Source organism: Argiope bruennichi, chromosome 3, assembly GCF_947563725.1.
Source record: "Argiope bruennichi chromosome 3, qqArgBrue1.1, whole genome shotgun sequence".
Taxonomy (NCBI): Eukaryota; Metazoa; Arthropoda; class Arachnida; order Araneae; family Araneidae; genus Argiope; species Argiope bruennichi.
The window spans coordinates 130,335,422-130,354,112 of record NC_079153.1 but is presented as its reverse complement, the minus strand read 5'-3'; the positions used below and the strand labels follow the sequence as shown (position 1 = coordinate 130,354,112).

The 18,691-nt window shown below is 28.7% G+C and overlaps 1 protein-coding gene across 2 annotated transcripts in view; it reads left to right on the top strand.

Moving 5' to 3' along the window:
- LOC129964130 (ryanodine receptor-like) overlaps positions 1 to 18,691 on the top strand; it is a 214,693-nt gene that overhangs the window by 173,197 nt on the left and 22,805 nt on the right. For both annotated transcript variants that reach the window (XM_056078821.1, XM_056078820.1), the window contains exons 90-103: positions 1,528 to 1,584; positions 2,600 to 2,671; positions 3,008 to 3,112; positions 5,000 to 5,081; positions 5,358 to 5,428; positions 9,465 to 9,530; positions 12,711 to 12,790; positions 12,900 to 13,003; positions 13,158 to 13,215; positions 13,319 to 13,395; positions 14,239 to 14,318; positions 15,006 to 15,104; positions 16,174 to 16,268; positions 17,782 to 17,985. In XM_056078821.1, coding sequence (XP_055934796.1) covers positions 1,528 to 1,584; positions 2,600 to 2,671; positions 3,008 to 3,112; positions 5,000 to 5,081; positions 5,358 to 5,428; positions 9,465 to 9,530; positions 12,711 to 12,790; positions 12,900 to 13,003; positions 13,158 to 13,215; positions 13,319 to 13,395; positions 14,239 to 14,318; positions 15,006 to 15,104; positions 16,174 to 16,268; positions 17,782 to 17,985 — 1,250 coding nt within the window. The remainder of the gene's footprint in view (positions 1 to 1,527; positions 1,585 to 2,599; positions 2,672 to 3,007; positions 3,113 to 4,999; positions 5,082 to 5,357; positions 5,429 to 9,464; positions 9,531 to 12,710; positions 12,791 to 12,899; positions 13,004 to 13,157; positions 13,216 to 13,318; positions 13,396 to 14,238; positions 14,319 to 15,005; positions 15,105 to 16,173; positions 16,269 to 17,781; positions 17,986 to 18,691) is intronic.

The window sequence follows — 18,691 nt, the reverse complement described above, 5'->3', positions numbered from 1 at the left end:
AAATTGTAAGTGAAAATCAAGAGAGTTTTTGCTTCAAAAATTCTTTCAAAAAATTAGATAAATAGCACTAATAATATGGTCTTAGTTTTTCAACTTTAATACAGCCATCATACGATTAATCTATACTTATAATAAAGCTCAATGTGTGTGTGTGTGTGTGTGTGTGTGTGTGTGTGTGTGTGTGTGTGTGTGTGTGTGTGTGTGTGTGTGTGTGTGTGTGTGTGTGTGTGTGTGTGTGTGTTGGCACTCTACAGGCCAGACCGTTTGACATACAGCTACCAAATTTGGTACATGTATACCTTGGAGGTTGGGAATGTGCACCTGGGGTTTCTTTTTTCGAATTTTTAATTAGAATTTTAATTATTAATTAAAAATTAACTTTCCCGCCAAAAAAATCTTCCATTTTCCCCACCGCCAACTTTTCCGCCAAAAAAATCTTCCATTATCCCCAGCGCCAAACGAGAAAGGCTTCAGTTTTTTTTTTCTCCCAACAGTAATGAGGCTAGGTTTAAAATTTTTCGGCGGATTATTTCAATCGGTTCTGTTTATTTTCTTAATGTTTGATGCATTTAAAATTAAACATTGTTAATGAATCAATCTTTCAGATTCATTCTGAAGTACTTTTGAATTAAAATAAAACAGAATAAAGGAAATTAAAAATTTCTAATCCGCATAGCGTTACCCCAACTGGCGTAGAAAAAATCACGTATTTGCGTTACGTAACCGGCGAAGAAAATTCACGCATGCGCATTCTGTTCTGATTGTTGCCATGACAACGTTATCAATGGATGATTTAAATTATTTTTGGGTTAGTTGCATGCTTTTGTAAGTAAATTGTATTTATGTTAGTTATATATTCTTTGTATATGCTTATAGTTTTAAGTACATCATTTTTTAAGTAGTTTTTTTTTTTAACCTGTTTTCAACCGTTTATTTTAAACGATTCGTTTTATTTTCTTAGTGTTTGATGCATTTAAATTTAAACATTGTTAATGAATCGATCTGCTCATAATGAATCTAAGAAAATTTTGTTGACCAACTCTTGAGATATTACATAAATTAAAAAAGATATTCTTTAGTGCCCATAAAGTTTAAACGCTGAGTGACTCTATTTTCAGTAATCAGATTATAAAAATATGCTTTGTTTCAGTAAAAAATATTATTATATTAATTGAAGATAAATTCTTTCCACTTTAATTTAAAGCATAAATTCTACGGGTGCTAACAGAAAATGAGAGGGATACATATTACGTTATGACTGAAGGCCTTTATAATATTATGAATGAATTATATGATAATCAAAATTTGAAGTTTTAAAATATTTTGATGAAGAAGCTATTAAAGTAGAAATTGCATAAAATATTTAATTATTAAAATTTTAACGAACATTAAGATTGGCGAACCGGCTGGTCGCCAAAGGCGGCTAGTTTGAAATAAAAGTGGCCATATTAACCTAATTCAGCTTTCATGAAATTAAAATTTCTGTTTTTTTAAAAATAAATATGATTTTTTATATTATAACTTTAGGAAAGTATCATGGATTTCTATTGGTACTATTCAAGCAAGGATATAATCGATCAGCCAGTAAGTATAGCATTTTCTGTTAAGCATTTCAAATGACCATCATTTAAAGGACATTCATTCCTAACTTTTCACTTAATGTCATACATATATATAATTAATAAAAATTCATTCGTTTTATTTAAAATGATTATCTAATAATATTAGTAAGTTTAAATGAATAATAACTAATCACTAGCATGCATTAATAGGGAGTTCCAATATGCACATTTGAGATATAATGGATTTCAGAAATAAAAAAATAATTCTTATTATACATTTTTCTAAAATTTATTAATGCCTTATGTGAAATATATGCAATGAATTGGAAATGGCTCTATTTTGAAAAAATAATTTTTACAAACTTTTCTTCTGTTTGTAATAATAAGCTCAAAGTCATATGATATAATCAAAATAATTTCTATAATTATATAATAATAAAAATTTTACAAAGTCACACTGTATAACATCAAATTGCACAACTATATCCACTCCGTAACTACATCCAAGCATTTCCATTTCGTTTTCAAGAGCAATATGAGAACGAATATTCTTTTATGTATGTGTTATAAAATTATTATCATATGATTTTGGTAGGTAAGATGATACTTTTGGAATCTAACAGATGTATTTTTTTGCTGGAGGCATCATTTGTACATAGGGACAAAGGCGGAAAAAGTGACAGAATTTTTTTCCTCTACTGATTTTACTAACAGATTCTGGTAGGGATTTCTTTAATACATGTCGATTCAGGAAAGGGAATCTGGGGTATCTCTGAAAGAAATTCGCAAGTGTTAGGGATTTTTATCCCTTCGCTGGTGACCTGGGGAAAAAAAAAGAGTCAGCAATTTTTTAGAGCGCGTGTAAGAAAAAATTTAAATAAAAAAAGTAAGATTTGGATCAAGAAATAAGATAATATTCTAGAATAAAGTAACATGGACTAATTTACGATAAAAATTATGAAATTAATTAAGAAAATTAGACTAAAAGACGTTTATATATTATTTGTAAAGAATTATAATCTTATTTTATTTTACAGGGAAAAGACAACTTCTGCAAAGCCATCACAGTCGCAAAACAAGTATTTAACACCTTAACTGAGGTTATCCAGGTGAGAAAAATATAATTCCTGAATTTCCAAATAATATTTTTGATTGTTAATTAAATAATTATTAAATATGTCATTTCTCAAGTAAGTGAAATTGGACTCTAGTGTTAAACTTATTCTTTATGTTATTTTTCTAAGCCTAAAGAGATATATATTAACTTTACAATATTAAAATTATTCAGATGCTTCATCCTTTGTTTCAAAATGTCATTCTATATAGTGTCATATAGTGTCATAGTGTCATTTTGAAACAAGCTTTTCAAAACAGAACTTGTTTCAAAATTTCCAGATTGTATGAAACCTATAGTTTGAGACGTATTGAATTTTTGTCTTTATCAGGGTCCCTGCTCTCTGAACCAGCAGGCGTTGGCACACAGTAGGTTATGGGATGCTGTTGGCGGTTTCCTTTTCTTGTTTGCGCACATGCAAGACAAATTATCCAAGGTAAGTTTTGAGTTGCTAATCACCGTGTTTTAAGATGGGGGAGGGGGGAAGGAGATCCGAATCACTAATCGAAACTTTGTGGCATAATAATGTTTTAGAAGTGATTAACTTATCTTTATTTTATTTTTAAAATTTTTATTAATTACTTTGTATTAAGGTACAAAAGATGAATTCAATACTGTCGCAATAGGTGTAATTATAAATCAGTAATGAAGACAATAAGAAGTATTGTTGCAAAGTATACCTAAAAAAATTAAAATCAGAGAGAAATTGTAGGACATAAAATTAATTTTACTGAAGAATTAAAAAAAAATTTAAGCTATATAAATTTTTTTTGTTCAATCGCTTCAAATTACGCAGGGAAAATGTTAAAATTTCGATTAATTTTTAGTTAAAAATCGAACTAAAACTGAAAATATCTTTTTTGATGAGGATCTCCTACCCAAAAAACAATTGTCTGCCAGAATGGATAACTCTAGATCCTAGATTCGCCCTGTAGAGTATTTTGCGCAATTTAAATGTGTTGGGGTATATATATTAACAATTTATATGTAATGTATCGATCATTATATAAATTATTATGTTTAACATATACTCGAATCTTACGTTCATAACTTCACAACATTAGAATACTACCTGTTAAATAGCATTATTACTTTTTGTCATCTGTATTTTCAGAATATTATTTCTTCGTTATTTCTAAATAAAATTTACAAATTCATAAAATTATACGAAAATAATGCAAAATGTGACACGATTTCTTTAAATTTGCAACAAGTATGAACAAACAAATCTTCAATATTCAGTATTTTTGAAATGTAATTTTTTTTTAAACTGAAGATTACATTGTGAAAGTAGATTTTCCTTTATTGAACAGAGAACTGAGCATTTCATCAGCGGATGAATTATGTAAAATTTTTCTGTATCAGTCAATGCATAATTAATTTCCAAAATTATTGAAATCAAAACTAATATGATAGAAAAGCTAATTTTTTGTTTACAATATTGCAAAAAAAAAAAAAAAAAAAAAGGAAAAAAAAGAAAAAACGAGGGCACTTTGAAATGAGGATGAGATGCTTCCGACATGGTTATTGGATCTCGCCACATTGGATTGCACACAAATAGGTGGGGGATTTGACTCCTCCCATCTATGAAGGGACGTACTTCCTTCAGGGAGGGTTGTACCATGGCCGGTGACGGCCCTTAGGACTCAGCCACAGTTCCCGCCAGTGTTGCTGTTGCAATGGTCCGGTCATTCAGTTTTATGGCTTAAATCCGTGTGCATTCGTGGCGGGTCGGAGAATCAGATGGTTGACTTACAGTATTGCAAAACTGATGACGCAGGGATTTTGTGTGACAATATGCCCAGAAGTTATTGAAGAAAAACGAAATAAATTTTAAAGCAATTAAAATTTTTAGAAACCATTTCATAATCACCACCGACTGTCGAAACAGTGACTGCTTACCAGTTTTAATATTTCTAGGTAGAACAGTTGAGTCTATCCAAATCGTTGGCCCAGAACTCATATTTCGGCAATAGTTACTTCAGCTTCTTTGAGAGTTTTGAATGATATTCGCATTCCCAATTAATTGTTGGTAAGCCAAAACCTAAAAACATTATGATGTTACAACAATATATCTGAAAATATTGGAGGAGGAGTATTAACAAGTAATATACATAACTTTATACTGAATTATAAAAAATGCAATGCATGCCAGTATGAAATTGTTAAGCATTTTTATTTTTCGGCATAAGTGCCATTCGTATTGAGGCGTTTGTCCAACTCTGAATCAGTTTGAAAATTCCAGTCACGCACAAAAACTAGCGCTCTTTTGTATTGGCTCATTAATCAGTAAATTAATATTGCACTTTTATTTCATTTCAAGAATGCTAGTCAGCTAGACCTTCTCAAAGAACTGTTGGAGCTACAGAAAGAAATGGTTATCATGATGCTCAGTATGCTTGAAGGTAAGATTTATATTTTATAAAAATTAAAAAGTGAAGTTTTTCTTTTTTACTCAAAGAAATCTGAAAAAAAAAGTTAATTCAGTTTAATGTGCATTTTTTTTAAATATTTTAAATTTGTAATCACCTTGAAAACAAAATGATATTCTTTCTTATTTTTCAACACTTGGTTATTTTCAAAGTTAGAGATTTACCTCAAAGATTTATTTTATCTTTGAAAATCGAGAAGGGGATGATTTTCACAAATTTATGTAGTTAATTAATTCTTTTGAATTTCAGGTAATGTTATGAACGGCACCATCGGAAAACAGATGGTGGATACTCTCGTAGAATCAGCGAGTAACGTAGAGGTATGAATTAAATTTCCCACACTCATTTCATTTAGACATTATGCAATGACTCTTCCTTACTATCAGTGGTCCATTATCTCAACTTCGAGAGTGGCGTATCGAGGGTTAATAACTTTCTTAGCGTAATATTTATTTCTTCGTCCTCTCATTGATATTGTGCGAATAGACGATGGTAAAAGCACAGCATAAAATAAATTGAATTTACTATTCCCAATTCGCGACGGTACCAAGACTGGTACTGTGCATCGAAAACATCTTTTGTCCAACCCTGGTTACGCCACTGATCGCTATTTGCTCTTTTTGCATGTTATATAATACAGAGTGTAGCAGCGATGCAAGAATTAATATTTTAAAAATAGTAAATCAAGACAAAAAGGAAACGGGAATTGTCAATTGGGACAGCAAAGGTTGCTGGTTATATAAAGGACTGGGGCAACGAGCATTTGCTATGATGCCATTTTCCATATACAAAAACTCTTTACATTTCGAGCTCTATTTTATTTTGCTCCACTGAAGCTAGAACTCTCAACTTATACAATCAAAGCTGAATATGAGAAAAAAAAATTTACTATTATATAGAAGAAAGCAGTATCTGTGATGGACGCTGTGAAATTCATTCTTTCTGCTGCTGCACTCTGTATATATATAAACCATCTTATGAAATAAGTTAAAAAAATATAATTATTTTATAGATTTCTTTTAGTTAGTTTGTTCTATCTTTTTACCTCTTTCTATTACTCATAGATTGCAATAATAAAACACCAAACATGTGTAACTTTTACATTTAATTGTAAATTAAACATGCAAACATGATGTTAGCCATACTTTTTCCTCCGTTAAGTTAAAAGTCAAGTATTTGCGTAAAAAATATCGAAAAAGTGTCTATGAAACCAAAATAAACCAGTTATGTGGATTTTTTTTTTTTTTGAAAAGTGGAAAAAATGCCCTTTTTTTAAATAAAGAGAGGTATAAAGCAAACATTTTACTGTTGTTTAAATATTTATCAAATGATTTGTTTGAAATTTTGCATATAGATTAAAATATTATTTTTTTAGTTCAAGAACTAAATAATATATCTCCATTCTTTAGATTTTAGGGTTCAACTGATAAATTAAACGAAATTTTCATTTTTTTTTTACATTGGGATTTATTAAAACAATTATAAAATAATTTTAAATGAATAAATTACATATTTTCTACTTCAGGGACTCCAAAATATATTGAGAAATTATTATGCATAATTTGAACAAAAATATACATTAGATTTTAATTTATGAGGTATTTTGTAAGAAAATACTATCAAAGATTACAATTTGAAAAAATAGTATTAAAACTGATGTAAATGCAAATATACAAATTAATGTCATTTTCCCAAAAATAGACTAAGAAATAAAATTCTAATGGTTTTATTAAAAAAATCATAATTCTGCAATAAATCGACCTTTTAAAGTAGTCACTTACCAAGAAGCAAATATTATAATAACTTTACCAAAACTTTTGGTTCATCCTAAGCAGTTTTAATCGTAATATTTGATAAGTGAGTTTATCTGTACTATCTGTATTGCATATGAAAACACTAACCCTTTGCACTTGGAAAGTAATTTAATACACAATTATTCATCTAATACAAAGACTTGTTTATTGCTCTAAAAAGGAAATATATATTTAATTGTTTTAAATTCAATTTCCTCACAAAATTAACGTACATCTTCTTGTTTTTTTTTGTCCTTATTTTTTTAACAATAAAAATTTAAAAAAAAAAAAAAAAAAAAAAAACCAGACGTCAAAATGATGCACTGTCTTGGATGGTGCTTCAGAATATACATCCGAGTGCAAAGGTTTAAAATAAATTTGTAATCAATATTTCTTATTTTTTTATGTTACATAGCTAATATAACATTTTGAAATAAATGCCAATGTATTGTTTTTATATTTTCTTGCATTAAATTATTCAAACATTTTTTAATTAATATGAATGGTTACAGTTAATGATATTTTTGGAGATGAATATTTCTTATATTTTTATTCAGATTTCTTTCAAAATAGATGTTTATTTAATAATTATTATTAACAAATTTTACAACTTTATTTGATGCAATTGTTTGATCTGTCTAAAATTAGCATGTTGATACTGCTGGTTCCTTAGGTTTGATATATTTATCAAACATGTATCAAACAACTTCGAATTTAAGCATATAATAGTAATTTTTATATGCTTTTATTTGTTGAAGTGTCTTCCTTATATATTTGCAATGTAAATGAAAGACTCTACTGCAAAGAGCCTCAGAACATTTGAAGTGACTTCTGTAAAGTCATATCAGTGTCAACATGCTAGACAGAGAAATGGACCACTGATAATTATTCTAAAACCTTACTGAAGTGATTCATTTGATATGTGATTTTCAAGTCAAGGTGTAATCCTTTATCTTTCCTAGTTAGTTCTGCATGCCTTGTATTCTAGTGCAAACTAAACGTAGTTTTAGTGCCCTTTTTTTTCTTCAGTCATGTATTTTGTGTAGCTCTTTTTATATGTTCTTTTGCACATTTCTTTCTCTTTTTTTAAATAAGTTTTTGAAAAGTTATACAAATTTGATTAGATATTTTTTCAAAATTGAATATACAATTTTTTAATATACAATATACAATTTTTTAATGCATGATTACCTTTATTTTTCGTTTTCCTGTTTCCAATTTTTGAATAGGGTTTCTTGGTATCATTCAATTAAGTAGGAAAATGCAATAAATAATTCACATAAGAAATGGTTATTTCAAATCACTTCAATTTACATCTTTTAAATCAATGAAGGAATAACCTTTTTCTTGCTTACGCGGGAAAAAAATAAATGTATATTGTTTAAATATTTTAAATGAAAGTTTTTCTCATAAAATTAACTTTTAAAAAGGATCAAGTTTTACTAACATTTTTATTATTGCATGTATATTCTGCATAAATAACAAACAGTATTATATAACAAATATTTCGTGTTAATTCCTTCAGACATTCCAAAAAGTTTATAGTAGCACTTTTTTTAATTTTAATTAATTTAACATAAAATCTGATGCATTTTTCTTGTTTTGAATTATTTTGTAAGCATAAATCTATAAATTTATGTGCACTTGAAAATAATAAGCTAATAAAAATATTTTGTAAGCATATGCAACATAAACGATTTATCATTTTAGCAGGTCATTACTAATCATTTATAAAATCTCTCCAGTAATCTTTTCACCCTTTTAGTTATGAAATTCTTATACGATGTTCCATTCTTTTTATGGGTTCCATTCTTCTTATTATAAAGTTCGTCACAAAATAGTCATCTTTTTCTTCAGAAGAGGGATATTAATTTAACTGAACTAAATTTCCCATGGACGGGTTGATAAAACTAAAAAAGAGTTATCCATTTATTATTTAGAATATATCACTACATTTCTACTTAACTCAGCATACAATTTTCAATAATCTCTCAGGAATAAACTGCATCTTTCTGTTTACATATTTAATTTTTTATGAATTTTAATGGGAGGTAAAATTTTGAATGTGCCAAAAACCCTGTGCAAAAGTTTCCATTTGTTTAGTACTTTCAGTTAGTTATTTCTTTGTCTTCTGTTGTACTAACACGAACTTTGCGCATCGTGCCTTCACAGATTATACTTAGCTTCTTCAACATGTTCCTCAAGCTGCCAGATCTCATCAGTTCCGCTATAATATTGGTAGGTAGTCATTAGTATTTGTACTCACCTTTTTGTAGTTCACGGTGCACACAAACTTTCCTGCGACTAACTTTACAAACTAACTCAAAGCTACCACACCTTGACGGACTAACACGGTCACTGGAAATGCTGTTCGCAACAGTTAGTCATTTCGAAACAATTAGTTAATAAAATGCAACGCTTGATGGTCTTCCTTTAAGCGTTGCTTTCTAATTGTACAGCAATCATCCAAGTGACCGTGTTCTATTCATGAAATCCATTTAAAATGGATTTAAATAAAGAGAACCTTTGCTTTCAAATGTTATCTTCTAAATCTCGTCTACAGCTCATCCTCAAATTCTTCGATATGTTCCTGAAACTTAAAGAACTTACATCGTCGGCAACTTTCCAGGTAAAGTCTATAAAATTTTAAGAGCTTCCATACTTGAACAAAATAATGTCAGTGATGTGTATTAATACGGAGATCAATCTTTTGCAAGTTTTAGAATGGGGGGGGGGGGTTGAGGATATATTAATTCTTAAATTTTGCAATAAAATTTTCACCAATATTCGTTTTTTATGGGTTTGAAAATGAGTAAAATTATTTTAGGAATGTGTGTGCCTTTCTTATTTTGAAATTCGCAAATGGGTACATTGATTCGTCAAATATATTTGAACTAAATGTATTTTTTAACAGTAAAAATGTTGTATTGTTTAAAATATATAATACCTTCCCGAGTATCCGGTTTATCTACTATCCGATTTCCGTTGCATTGCATTGGCAACATTGTCAAGGCATTGGGAGCGGGCATCTGCCACGATCCTCCTACGTGTCGTGTGCAAAATAGAAGTTGTAACAGAAAAAGAGCAGCATTCTGCTCGTTATTGATTATTTCGTCAATTTGTAACGGACCTCAAATGTTGCCGTTGCTCTTGATTATAATTGCATTGTACGTACAGTATGGATAAATTTTTCTTGAGGTATGCTTAATGTTTTTTAAGTATATCACGTGAAGTGTATAAATTCTTGTTAAAACGTGAACAGCTTATATCCTTTAACTTACATTTTTATTAATAAATTTTTGAAACAATGTATAAACATATATAAACTAGCAATACAGAACATTCTATTTTAACTCGAAATGTTAACGGCAACTGCTTCCGTGATTCACCGGGCTGCGGCCGCGTTCACACACTAGGTGACTTGAGATAAATCGAGGGCTTAGTACTCAATAAGAAGTGAGAAAATATATAATATAATAGCGCGGTTTTGGTATAAAAACTTAGTTTTCTGGTATTGGTGGGCAAAGAAATAAGTTTAAAAATCTCAGGCTTATCCGGCTTTTTTGTTATCCGTCATGTTCTTCCGCCACATTAGGCCGGATACTCGGGGACTTCTGTATTTCAGATTGTATTAATATTGCATCTCAATCTTAAAATATTTCTATATTTTCTTATTCTATTAGATTTTATATGTAAATTTAAAATTATTATAACACTCTCTGAGTCTTTATTAATTTTTTTTATTAAGGTAGTGCTTATGTTCGGTATAAATTTTTTGGTAAACGCTATAATGTTGTAATATATATATTTTTTTAATTTTTGCATAAAATGGATTTTTAAAAACATCAACGGAACCAAAATATTCCATTTAAATGCCGAAGGTTTTTTTTTAAAATTAGAAAAAATAAATATGAATGTTTTGGTTGAAAACAAGGTATAGAATATAAACATTCTTATTGCCATCTAATGAATTGCTCAAAATCATGCATATAGCTTAATTCCTGGACTAAAAGAAAAAGTTCTCTTTCTATTTAATCTTAAAATCCTGGTATTCAATTGATGAATAACATGAAAATTTCTATTTTTTAATGCATTTTGAAGCATTAAAATTATTATAGAATATTTCTAATTAAACAGATTACTTATTCTCTATGTCTGAAACTGCAGAACATACTAAGAAAATTAGTATACCAAAATGGAACAAAAAATATGCATTCAATTTTAATTTGTGATGTTTTTTTTAAGAAAATTCTAGTAAAATTTAGAATTGTGTATTATGTGAAAACTGTATTTTTAAAAATATAAAAAAAATTATTAAAACATGTATTATGCAATTATAAAAAATCAAGTATATTCCCACAGAATAAGCCTAGAAACATAATTCAAACAGTTTTATGAAAAGATTGTTCAGAAATTCAATATATTGAATAAAAAATATATTTGATATCTTTGCAAAAAAATCGATTTTTTAACATAATCTACTACCTTAAAGAAGATTGGGTATTTTTATAAATATCAAAATATTTTGTCAGTTCGGAATACTTTTGAAAAAAAAAAAAAAAAAAGTAAGGAAACTCTTTCGGCTACATTCATTCTGACTGCCATATTTTTAGTCATATCCTCATGGCGTCAGATGATGAAATAATACTGACATTATCTTTCTGACTTAAACTATATTTAGCTGATGCAGATTGTTATTTTCAAAACATTTAAATCTCCAGACTAGGATCGTTGATTTTCGACACACATAAAAAGAGATAAACTATATTTCAAAACAATAATATTTCTAACTACTTGGTTGTTAAGAAAGTAATTTCTTTTTTTCTCAAAAGAGGACTTCATTGTATTTCTTCACTGCCACTTCATACTTAAGCTGCGTAATCATTATACTATATTCAAACAGCTGATATAAGAAGTCTTGTTTGTGAAAAAGTTCGATTGATTCTACGCAGTAGTTTTGGGTTGCTGTCCTTTCAAATATGGAAAGTGAAAAAAAGCAGAATTTTCGGCATATTTTACTTTTTTACTATCGAAAAGTTAAAAATACTGTACAAGGAAGGAAAAAAAAAATCTATTGTATATAAAGAAGATGCATCAACAGACCGCCAGTGCCAAAAAATGGTTTGAAAAAATTCGGTTTGGCAATTTTGATGTTGAATATGCAACATGTTCTGAAATACACGGTAAAGGCATTAATTGATTCAAATCGGATAATAACAACTCGTGAGGTCACTAAGAGATTAAATTTATTAAATTTGATAGTTTATTACCATTTAAAACTCCAAGATTTAACTCAACGCTCGACATATAAGTTCCTCATTCTTACGGAAAGATACGTCTGTGATATGCTCCTCAAACGTTGAGAAAATAATCCATTTTTGAAGCGCATCACCACTGGGATGAGAAATGAGTTGTCTACAACAATGTGAAACCTAAGAGATAATGGAGTAAAAAAAGATGAACCGACTCAAAGCACTTCGAAAGTCGAAATTCATAAAAAACTATGATGCTATGTGTTTGGTGGAATTTCAAAGGAATGTCAAAATTCACTTGGGTAAGTTTTTTTGGCAGCAAAGAACAAACATTTTATGAGCGTGGAATCGTATTACTGTCAGAAAGATGGAAAAAGTTATTGAACTAGAATGGATAGTATATAATTCACGAAATATTTATTCACTATAAGAAAATCATCTTTTATTTGCATAAAAAAAGTGAAATTACTTTCCGAACAACCTAATACATTGATATTCATTTTGTTAGCTTCAAAATAACTCTGATATTTTATTTGACCTAAAATAAAATATTTTAGGAAATTGATTCCAAAAATACTGGATGGATCTCACCCAAAGATTTCCAGAAGGCTATGGAACAACAAAAGATTTACACTGCGTGAGTAACATTAAAATTCTGCACGAAGAATCAGTTACATTGAAGATGAAGATTTGATTTCTAAAAGTATGCTTTACAAAATTTAATTTTAATTTTTTACTTCTTGCAGCGAAGAAATTCAGTATTTGATGGGATGCTGTGAACCAAATCACGACGGCCTGATTGATTATAGAGAATTTACTGAAAGATTCCATAATCCGGCTAAAGATATCGGTAAGTTTTAAATATCAATAAATTTCGATTTGATGATTTTTCTTTCTAAAATTTTTATCGGAATGTTTATTTCTTGCATAGATATCAGAGAAGCTTTTTAAAATTTATATAGCACGAAAGTTAAAATAATTGATTTTAATTATTCGTTTTATAGGTTTCAACTTGGCAGTTCTTCTCACCAATCTGTCTGAACATATGCCAAATGATCCAAGGTGAGATCTTTTTTTTTACAAATTCATTAAACTTCATTTGTGATTGGATTAAATTACTGCTTTATTGGAGTTAACTAAAAAAATAAATCATTTCGTATTTCAGATTGTCTCGTTTCTTGGAAACTGCTAGCAGTGTACTGAACTATTTCGAGCCATTCTTAGGAAGAATAGAAATTTTAGGTATTGTATAACTAATTATTAAAAATTTGTGCAAACTGAATTGTTCATTAGTAACTGAAGTTAATTTGAATTTTTCTTTATATCTAATCGTGAAAGTTATCATTAAATAATGGAAATAACTACAGCAAAGTCTCTATCCGCTTTGCAGGTTATCCACAGTCCGATAGTCGAACCTGTTATTAATAAAGTTTAGTAACATTCAAAAGAGAGGTGCTTTAATACGCATAAACAAATGCAGTTGACTTGGGTTTTTTTTATAAAGAAGTTAACTTGCAGACTTCTACTATCCTTTAAAGCATAATTTGTGTGTAGGTCCCCCAATAAATATAAAAATATTCAAAAGAATATTCTACTAATTCGTATTATATTTGACTTATATCTCGAATTTGCTAATATGAAGTTGCTGCGCTACTTTATTCCTCAGATAATCGAGAGTTTGCTATGTTTCAACAAAATAACTTGGAATTTTTTTTTAACCTACTACGGTTTAAACACAAGTTATTGAGATAAAATATTAATTAAAGCACTTTGGTATTATGAAATAAAAATGACAAAAATACTATTAAAATTTTAGAACCTTTATAATTAAAGAAATTTTTGCTTGTAGTTAAACAATTTAGAATTAATTTTGCTAAGCAATTTTTCGAATGATAACTCTTACAATGTACATTTACATTTTCCCTTATCAGTGTCCGAAAGAAATATTAATTTTGTACCCTAACTGAGGAATGTTTATGTAATGTTTAGAAATACTTTGCATCTGTGTCTCTATCCATTGTACAGAGACTAAATATGTTCTTATTCTCTTTCTCATGATTACAAATTTTTCTTATTTTTTTTCAGGTGGTGCTAATCGAATTGAGAGGGTCTACTTCGAAATTAAAGAAAGCACTATAGACCAATGGGAAAAGCCTCAAATCAAGGTGAGTGCTGAAAACTAAATTTTTTATGTCACTTTTAAGAGAATTTAGCTTCATATCTCACCAAAATTAATAAAATATTCAACGTATTTCTGATACTTCATTACTTTTTAAACTGTTATTTGTTAAAAAGTGGACATGATTGGTCTCTTATATTTCTAAAATATAACAATATTTTTTGTAAATTACCGATTGATTCCATAACATATAGACATTTCGTTGTAGATATAATAATTACAATAAGTTAATTAAGAATTTATTTAGTTTACAGGTGTGACAATTTCTTAATTGTAAATATTCTGTAACGACATTAATAAGCGTTTCTTTCAACAAACATTCTTTTAATGAAGTTTCTATTTTTTTATCAGCACAATTTGTAATCCAATGTAATTAACTTAAATTTAATGTAATTGCATTCTTTTCATTTATTCAATTCAATTCTTACAGTTATTAACGATAGCTGCAATAATTCTTAGTTACTTTTTAAAAGGTATAAATTTTATAATCATTAGGTGAAAAGCCTATGCAAATATTTCATTAAATATTTGAAAAACCTACATGATGAAATAATTTCACGCAATGTCAAAATTTCGTATAATTCAACATCCGAAAAACTATAAAATACATTGGTTGAATTTAAGATCTTTTTTCATCGCAAATTTATAATATTTATTAATTTTTCTCCTAAAGGAATCCAAGAGGGCCTTTTTCTACTCTATAGTCACTGAAGGAGGAGACAAAGGAAAATTGGAGTCATTCGTAAACTTCTGCGAAGACGCTATTTTTGAGGTAAGTAGCTTCTGATCTATAATATTACAGTACAATGTGCTTTGAAATGCGTCCGATGGGCGCACAGTGCAAGTTGTCCAATAAACTCGATAATATGTACCGACGTTTTATCCTATAAAGAAAAGCGAAACACGGATAACAAAACATAATCAAAGCATACACAAAGACTTGCTGTAGCAACAAACAAGCGAACAACAAATCGTTCTTAAACAACAGTGCCTCTAAAAAGATCGCCCATAATTAACACTCCAAAGAGGGAATTGCCTCCTCATGTGAGTACTTTGAATTTTATATTTTCCAATAGGGTATACAATTTTCTAGAGGAATCTGGGCTCTTGCCAGAGATATTATCATAATTCTTGCGTTTTCTAGAATCTACATTTTTGCCACTAAGTTCGAAGGTCATTGATCTGACAAACATTCAGCATCCATTAAGAAATTTGTAAAGCTTTCCTTCATTATGACACGAACTGCTCAGAAAAGCAGTATAATAGATTAGGAGTAATATCAAGAATAATAATTCTAAAAAAAAATTTTTAATGCTGTGAATATTTCTGAAAATTGCAGAGAAATCTGTTATGACATTTCCTTCCATTACTGCTTAGATTATAAATATGTAATAAGACAAAAAAAAGATACGAGTTATAGAAAGCAAACGATTTTGAAATTTTTTAAAAAAGAATTGTAACTAATTTTATCTCGGATAATAAGTGCGATGCATTTAATTTAGATTATTTTCAGAAATATTTTGAAAAGACAAAAGTATAATTAATTTATACTTAAATTAGTCAAAAGATAATAATGCTGTAATAATGAATTCTTATAATAACTAATCTTATTAAAAGAAGAGTAACAAAAAATATATCAGACATTTTAAATTGGGCGGTTAAGAGGTTTTTCCATTGTTACTGCAAATTGATTCATTGATGCAAAACTATTTATCGCATTCAATTGAAAAAAAGGCAAAAACTATTTTCTCCTTATTTGAATTCTAAAATAAAGACAAATATCATTAATGTCTTCAGTGGCTACAAAAAAAAAAAAAAAAAATGCTCGTTTCTTTTCACAGATGCAACATGCCAGCAGTATCTCTATGGAGGACGAGGAAGAAACCCCAACCTGCGCATCAGCTTATCCATTCCCCGGGTCCGATGAGGAGCCACCGTAAGTCTAATTGTCTTCAGTTCACTAACGTAATGGATTGATGCATATTTCATTTTATTGCAGGGGTGGCGCGTCCGTTTGGGTCCGCAGGGGTGGCGCGTATATTTTGTGTGCATAAACTGAATCAGTAATTCATTTAATATTTCAAGTAAATTTAACTTCATACATTTATATTTACCTTTCAGAATTTTCAATCTCCGATAATAACACGAGGATAAACCATAGCGGAAATTTCTTTAATGGCTTTTTTTTTTCCTTAATCCACGTGTGTATCTTATCACAGAAGAGGGTGGGGACTGTCTTAAGGAATACTGCATTTTCAACCAGTCCTAATATTTGCGATTTTCACACTGCGAAATCACAACAGCGAAGAACGCTCGGTTTTCTCATGTTTTTTTAAATGAAGGAAGGACTGTAACGATTTCAACAGTAGAGATTAAAACGAACTTCCAAGGATTTTTCCTCTGTCTTTTCACTCAGTTGTGCGCAGTGGAGAATTTCATACTCTTTAAAGCTATTCAGTGTGTAGTCTCACCCTGTATCTCTTTTACTTCCCATTTACTTTCTGCCTTGCATCATTGTATTCCACTTGTATAGTTATTTTTATTTTTTTTTTTATTTTTCTTTGATCATAGATTTTTAAAGTGGGAACTGAAATAATAAAAATAAAAATAAAATTATAATACTTAAAAATAATTTCAGAGGGGGGGGGGAGGTGCAAGACAAGCCGATATTGCCATAAGGTAAAACTTAATGTTATGCACAAAACTGCGAGCAAAGATTTTTTTTAAAATTCTCATTCAGTATTCCATTACTTTTTCTGGAGTACTTTAAACTAGTACTGACTGAAAGGTTTCTTCTCCATAATATTGATAGTTACCATAATTGACCAATAAAGTGAAAACTTGATGAACAAATTTCTTTCAAGTCATAGCATTTAGAGAATGTATTATTAGACAAATATTTGCACATGACTAGCTTTCTTACTCAATTAAATAAATGTGCATTTCTGCATTTAAATTTATGATAAACCTTTTTAAGTTAATAAATCAGCACACCTTTCCTAAATTAGCAGACAGAAGCGTGAAGATGTATCGATCATTAAATAAAAATAAGAGGAACGTTTTACTAATGGATACTTTTAGACTATGGCGAATATATAAAAATTAACTTTCTAAATTTCTTTTAATTTGAATTTTCTTTATCAATCGTCAAACAATCCAAACTATTTTCATTCAACTATCTACTTTATTTAATAAATGTAAATACATGCCATTATTTTAAGAAATAAAGGCTTATTTAATTTCTTTTGATACAACCTGTATGAGAACTTTGAAAATTAAAGATTTATGGAAGTATGCAATTAAATTATTTTAAAATTTCACAATATGCTCATGTCTATAAATAGACAAGCATGTACAAAAAAAAAATCGTAGTTTATTCATGAGTTAAATTTTTATTTTTCCTAAAATGTTTTGTAATGTATTTATTTGTTTATTTTTTTAATTTTCAGATCAGCTTTCGATCCAATTAAGAAAGGACTCGTTTATGTAAAGAACCAAGTTTTCGGCGTTCTGTCTTACCTCACGCCAGCTAACATTAAGAAGCAAATCGCTATTATGAAAACCAAGACATTCCCCGAGCTCATCAAAGGCTTTTTCTTCCTTTTGTTTTATACATTCTTTTATTCAGGATGGACGTTTTATTCATCTAGTAGGTAAGAAAAGAATAATTTTCTATCAAAAGTTTGCCAGTTAGGTAAAAAAAACTTTTAACTTCTAAAAAATTAACAGAAAAATTATTTTCTTTGCATCTAAATAAAATAAATAATAATCATGAAAATTAATTTAAAAACATTTTATGTTCCTTGAAAATTTCAGACCTTCCTATCTGCTGCCACTAAAAAATTTATAGAGAACATTTAATTCCAAACTTTAATATGAGCCTTTTAAACCAAATTTGAAACAATCAAAATCAGTAACAAAATTCGATTATAATAGTGTTATGGAAGTCAAAATTCTCTTATCATTATTGTATTGATAACCAAGATAAAGATTCAACGTTTAAGTTTTTTTTCTGCTGTTAAAATGGATCAATATTTAAATTAGTTTTTGCATAAACATTAAATTTTCCACAAAAGTCATATTTTATTGTTTCCAGATAAGTACTTAGATTCAAAATTGAAGCATTTCCTTCCAATTATTTCCATCAATTTTTGTTGTTATATTTACTAATCTAGATATCTATAAATATCATTGATTTTAAATAATCTACTGCTGAAAAATTTTTAAAAAAAAATGCTTCAATAACAACTATTTCTGATACATCAGGAATGACGTCATTCACTCAATTCTCAAAATTGAATCAGTTAGTGACCATAACAAGATTCTGCCATGAGAAAAAAATATCATTGTTAATCGTAT